Genomic DNA, 6,599 nt, shown 5'->3' on the forward strand with positions numbered 1-6,599 from the left:
CTCTGTGTCTGTGTCTTTCTGTCTGTCTCTGTGTCTGTGCCTCTGTCTCTGTGTGTCTGTGTATGTGTCTCTGTGTCTGTCTGTCTCTGTGTCTCTGTCTCTGTGTCTGTGTCACTGTGTCTCTGTCTCTCTGTCTGTCTCTGTGTCTCTGTGTCTGTGTGTCTGTGTCTCTGTGTCTGTGTCTCTGTGTCTGTGTGTCTGTGTCTTTGTGTCTGTGTCTCTGTGTCTGTGTCTCTGTGTCTGTGTCTGTATGTGTCTCTGTCTGTCTGTGTCTCTGTCTGTCTGTGTCTCTGTCTGTCTGTGTCTCTGTGTCTCTGTGTCTGTGTCTCTGTGTCTCTGTGTCTGTGTCTCTTTCTGTCTGTGTCTCTGTCTGTCTGTGTCTGTGTCTCTGTGTCTCTGTGTCTGTGTGTCTGTGTCTCTGTGTCTCTGTGTCTGTGTCTTTCTGTCTGTCTCTGTGTCTGTGCCTCTGTCTCTGTGTGTCTGTGTATGTGTCTCTGTGTCTGTCTGTCTCTGTGTCTTTGTGTCTGTGTCACTGTGTCTCTGTCTCTCTGTCTGCCTCTGTGTCTCTGTGTCTGTGTGTCTTTGTCTCTGTGTCTGTGTCTCTGTGTCTGTGTGTCTGTGTCTGTGTCTTTGTGTCTGTGTCTCTGTGTCTGTGTCTCTGTGTCTGTGTCTGTATGTGTCTCTGTCTGTCTGTGTCTCTGTCTGTCTGTGTCTCTGTCTGTCTGTGTCTCTGTGTCTGTGTCTCTGTGTCTGTGTCTCTGTGTCTCTGTGTCTGTGTCTATGTCTGTCTGTGTCTCTGTCTGTCTGTGTCTGTGTCTCTGTGTCTGTGTGTCTGTGTCTCTGTGTCTCTGTGTCTGTGTCTTTCTGTCTGTCTCTGTGTCTGTGCCTCTGTCTCTGTGTGTCTGTGTATGTGTCTCTGTGTCTGTCTCTGTGTCTGTGTCTCTGTCTCTCTGTCTGTGTCTGTGTCTCTGTGTCTGTGTGTCTGTGTCTTTGTGTCTGTGTCTCTGTGTCTGTGTCTCTGTGTCTGTGTCTGTATGTGTCTCTGTCTGTCTGTGTCTCTGTCTGTCTGTGTCTCTGTCTGCCTGTGTGTCTGTGTCTCTGTGTCTCTGTGTCTGTGTCTCTGTCTGTCTGTGTCTCTGTCTGTCTGTGTCTCTGTGTCTGCGTCTCTGTGTCTGTGTCTCTGTTTCTCTGCCTCTGTCTCTGTGCAGGTGGTGATGGACTACTCTAGCCACCACCACCAGCTTGTGGGCGTGGCTGGCAGGACCATCACGTGGCCTGGTGGGCGTGGCTCCCTGCCTCCAGACGAGCCGCCCTGCGGATTCGACAACGAGTTGTGCGCGTCCCGTGGGTGACGTCACAATGAGACACACAGAGACACACACAGAGACACTGAGACACACAGAGACACACACAGAGACACACACAGAGACACACACACAGACACACACAGAGAGACACACACACAGACACACACACAGACACACACAGAGACACACACACAGACGCACACAGAGACACACAGAAACACACAGAGAGACACACAGATACACACACAGAGACACACACACACAGACACAGAGACACACACACAGACACAGAGACACACACACAGACACACAGACACACATACAGACACACACAGAGACACAAATAGAGAGACACACACACAGACACACACAGACACCTAGAGACACACACAGACACACACACAGACACACACAGAGAGACACACACACAGACACACACACAGACACACACACAGACACACACAGAGACACACAGAGATACACAGACACCTAAAGACACACAGAGACACACAGTGATAGTCATAGAGAGACACATGCACACATTATGTATATTGTATGTATATGCTGTGTATATAGTGTGCATACGTTATGTGTATATTGTGTATGTAGTGTGTATACATTATGTATATATAGGGTATATATAGTGTATATAGTGTGCGTATGTTATGTATTATACATATTGTATATAGTGTATATTATTTATATGTTGTGTATAGTGTGTATGTAGTGTGTATATATATTATATATTGTGTATATATACACACACAGTGTATATATATACTATATATACACTGTGTGTATGTTGTGTATAGTGCGTATATAGTATATATTACACATAGTGTGTATAATGTGTGTATGTTGTGTATATTGCATATAGTGTATATAGTGTGTGTTGTGTATGTTGTGTATATAGTGTGTGTGTTTTGTTCGCTGTGTATTGTGTATATAATGTGTGGATGTTGTGTATATGCTGTGCATGTTGTGTACGTTGTATATAATGTGTGTATATTGTGTATATGATATATGTGTTGTGTATATTGTGTATAATATGTATATGTTGTGTACATTGTATAACAGGACCCTGCGGGGTGGGCTGGTAGGAATAATACTAATACCGGTACAGGGATATCGACCGGGTATAGAGGAGTTAAAAAGAAAATGATTTGTGCATGGGGGGTGAGCGATGGACGTCCACACCCCCCTCCCCACTGACTCGCGCGCCCACAGAGCGATGACGTCCACACCCCCCTCCCCACTGACTCGCGCGCCCACAGAGCGATGACGTCCACACCCCCCTCCCCACTGACTCGCGCGCCCACAGAGCGAGGATTGCAACAGGCGATGTCATTGGCTGCGCCGGATGCGACGTTTAGTTCATTTAGTTCACGGATCGCAGGGGGAGTGGGCGGCCATCTTGTCAGACAGACGGACGGCCTCGCGAAGCCTGTCGCAGTAGGCCTCGCGAAGCCTCCTGCACTAGGCCTCGCGAAGCCTCCTGCAGTAGGCCTCGCGAAGCCTTATGCACTAGGCCTCGCGAAGCATTCCCTGCAGTAGGCCCACGCGAAGCCTTCTCTGCAGTAGGCCTCGCGAAGCCTTCTCTGCAGTAGGCCTCGCGATGCCTTCTCTGCAGTAGGCCTCGCGAAGCCTGCCGCACTAGGCCTCACGAAGCCTGCCGCACTAGGCCTCGTGCCGTGCTTTTCGTGCACAAATAAGGCGATTAAATGTATCTTGTCTCTGTGTTAATAAATGTATTTTGTCTCTGTGTTAAAAAAACGTGCTGCGTTTCAGTAAAGTAAATTTGAAGCGAATTTTTTTACACTTTTTAAGCCAGGAAAGCCCCACTGAGTCAAAAGGTTTTTGTAGGGTCCTGCCAAGTGTTTGCAGTAGGGGGCGATGTTGCTACACCAAATCGGACGATACGAAGGGAGAGATTGAGGCCTAGTTCTAGGCTTTAGGCCTAGCTGTAGGCTTTAGGGCGCTGTGAGTTAATTTTTTATTTAAATGTTTTAATGATTTATGTAAAAGCTTTAAATGTAAATGTTTCTATTTAAAAACATGAGGGAATGTAACATTGCTAAACATAACTCCCTTTCACACACGCGGGGGTACGATACGAAGGGAGAGTTTCAGGCCTAGTTCTAGGCTTTAGGCCTAGCTCTAGGCTTTAGGGCGCTGTGAGTTTTTTTTTATTTAATTTCAAAGTTTTAATTAACAGCTATCTCAGGGAATAAGGGAATGTTACACGTGTCATGCCAAGTGTTTGCAGTAAGGGGGCGATGTTGTTACCAGGATAGCGTCACTGAGTCTAAAGGTTTTTGTAGGGTCATGCCAAGTGTTTGCAGTAGGGGGCGATGTTGATACACGGACGGACGGACGAACGGACAGTCGGACGGACGGACGGACGGACACATTAATCTATTGGTGGTCTGGTCCACTTCGTTCCTACCAGTATAATGGGTGTATATAATGTGTGTATGTTGTGTTTATAATGTGTTTGTTGTGTATATAATGTGTGTATGTAGTGTATAGGGGGTGTGTATGTTGTGTATATAATGTGTGTATGTTGTGTATATAATGTGCGATGTTGTGTATATAATGTGTGTATGTTCTGTATATAATGTGTGTATGTTGTGTTTATAATGTGTGTATGTTGTGTATACAGTGATACCTCGGTTCACGAACGCTTCTGTTCACGAACAACTCGGTTCACGAACAGAAAAGTTCATAGAAATATGCTCCGGTTCACGAACTCCGCTTCGGTTCACGAACAGGAGCCACGGCCATTTTAATGCTATTTCCAGGCTGTCACATGGTCTTGACTTCCTGTAGGAAGATCGTGGAGAGAAGAAGAGACGCAGAAAGAAGTACTGTGAGTACTGTGAAGACACTTTCAGTGACTTTTTGCTTTTTGGTGTGCTTTTTAGCACATACAGTACTGTACTGTACTACTGTACTGTACTGTACAATACTTACTGAAGTAATCTCAAGCAAGGTTAGTGTTCTCTCTTTATACATTACTATACTGTACAGTACTAATGTGTATTGTAATTTGTTTCATATTTTTGTGCTTCAAAAACTAAAAAGAAGGTCAGAACGGATTAACCGGATTTACATTGAAACCTATGGGAAAATGTGCCTCGGTTCACGACCAATTCGGTTCGCGACCAGAGTCAGTTCACGAATTAAGTTCGTGAACCGAGGTATCACTGTATAATGTGTGTATTTTGGGTATATAAAGTGTGTATATTGTGTACATGCTGTTCATGTTATGTACGTTGTGCATATTGTGTATATGGTGTGCACGTTGTGCATATAATGTATATCGTGTACATGTTGTGTATAGTGTATACATTGTGTACATGGTGTACATGTTGTGTATAGTGTATACATTGTGTATATTGTGTATATGTTGTGCGCGTTGTGTACGTTGTGTACCTGCAGAAGCGACGCCGCCCGTGGTGCTGGTGACGTCGTGCGTCTGCTGTGCGCTCGCCCTCATCACGGTGGCCTCGTCCCTCCTCTACAGGTGACGTGGGGTAGTGTAGCAGGTAGTGTAGCAGGTAGTGTAGTAGTAGTGTAGTGTGTAGTGTAGTAGTAGTAGTGTAGTAGTAGTGTAGTAGGTAGTGTAGTAGTAGTGTAGTAGTAGTGTAGTAGGTAGTGTAGTGTAGTAGGTAGTGTAGTAGTAGTGTAGTAGTAGGTAGTGTAGTAGTAGTTTAGTAGTAGTGTAGTAGGTAGTGTAGTAGGTAGTGTAGTAGTAGTGTAGTGTAGTAGTGTAGTAGTAGGTAGTGTAGTAGTAGTTTAGTAGTAGTGTAGTAGTAGTGTAGTGTAGTAGTATAGTAGTAGTGTAGTGTAGTAGTGTAGTGTAGCAGGTAGTGTAGTAGTAGTGTAGTGTAGTAGTGTAGTAGTAGTGTAGTGTAGTAGGTAGTATAGTAGTGTAGTAGTAGTGTAGTGTAGTAGTGTAGTAGTAGTGTAGTGTAGTAGGTAGTAGTAGTGTAGTAGTAGGGTAGTAGGTAGTGTAGTAGTAGTGTAGTAGTAGTATTGTGATGTAGTAGGTAGTGTAGTAGTAGTGTAGTGTATTAATAGTAGTGTAGTATTAGTAGTGTAGTAGTAGTTTAGTAGTGTAGTAGGTAGTAGTGTAGTAGTAGTAATAGTGTAGTGTAGTTGGTAGTGTAGTGTAGTAGGTAGTGTAGTAGTAGTAGTGTAGTTGTAGTAGTAGTAGTGGTGTAGTGTAGTAGGTAGTGTAGTAATGTAGTAGGTAGCAGTGTAGTAGTAGTGTAGTAGGTAGTGTAGTAGTAGTGTAGTAGGTAGTGTAGTAGTAATGTAGTAAGGTAGTGTAGTAGTGTAGTAGTAGTAGTAGTGTAGTAGTAGTGTAGTAGTAGTAGTGTAGTAGTAGTAGTGTAGTAGTAGTAGTGTAGTAGGTAGTATAATAGGTAGTATAGTAGTTAGTGTAGTAGTAGTGTAGTTGTAGTAGTAGTAGGTAGTAGGTAGTAGGTAGTAGGTAGTAGGTAGTAGGTAGTAGGTAGTGTAGTAGGTAGTAGGTAGTAGGTAGTGTAGTAGTAGCGTAGTAGTGTAGTGTAGTAGTAGTGTAGTAGGTAGTGTAGTAGGTAGTGTAGTAGTGTAGTTGGTAGTGTAGTAGTGTAGTAGGTAGTGTAGTAGTGTAGTAGTAGTGTAGTAGGTAGTGTAGTAGTGTAGTAGTAGTGTAGTAGGTAGTGTAGTAGGTAGTGTAGTAGTAGTGTAGTAGGTAGTGTAGTAGTGTAGTAGTAGTGTAGTAGGTAGTGTAGTAGTAGCGTAGTAGTGTAGTGTGTAGCGTAGTGTAGTAGTGTAGTGTAGTACACTACTACATGGTGTAGTGTGTAGTAGTAGTAGTAGATAGTGTAGTAGTAGTAGTGTATTAGTGTAGTAGTAGTGTAGTAGTAGTGTAATTTAATAGGTAGTGTAGCGCAGTAGTAGTGTAGTAGGTAGTGTAGTGTAGTAGTGTAGTGGTGTAGTGTAGTAGTGTAGTGTAGTAGGTAGTGTAGTAGTGTACGAGCGTAGCAGTGTAATAGTAGTAGTGTAGTAAGTAGTGTAGTAGTAGTAGTGTAGTGTAGCAGGTAGTGTAGTAGTAGTGTAGTAGGTAGTGTAGTAGTGTAGTAGCGTCGTGTAGTAGTGTCGTAGGTAGTGTAGTAGTAGTGTAGTAGGTAGGTGTAATAGTGTAGTAGAGTGTAGAGGTAGTGATAGTAGTTAGTGTGTAGTAGCTAGTAGTAGTAGGTGTTAGTGCATTGGTAGTGTTTTGTAGTAGTGTAGTAGTGCAGT

The 6,599-nt window shown here is 43.8% G+C and overlaps 1 protein-coding gene across 1 annotated transcript in view; it reads left to right on the forward strand.

Annotated features, from left to right (window-relative positions):
- LOC133339701 (atrial natriuretic peptide receptor 1-like) overlaps positions 1-6,599 on the forward strand; it is a 52,176-nt gene that overhangs the window by 2,776 nt on the left and 42,801 nt on the right. The window contains exon 2 of the mRNA XM_061547854.1: positions 4,749-4,833. Coding sequence (XP_061403838.1) covers positions 4,749-4,833 — 85 coding nt within the window. The remainder of the gene's footprint in view (positions 1-4,748; positions 4,834-6,599) is intronic.

This window comes from Lethenteron reissneri, unplaced genomic scaffold (assembly GCF_015708825.2).
Source record: "Lethenteron reissneri isolate LAM-NWPU_2019-01 unplaced genomic scaffold, ASM1570882v1 scaffold_210, whole genome shotgun sequence".
NCBI lineage: Eukaryota > Metazoa > Chordata > Hyperoartia > Petromyzontiformes > Petromyzontidae > Lethenteron > Lethenteron reissneri.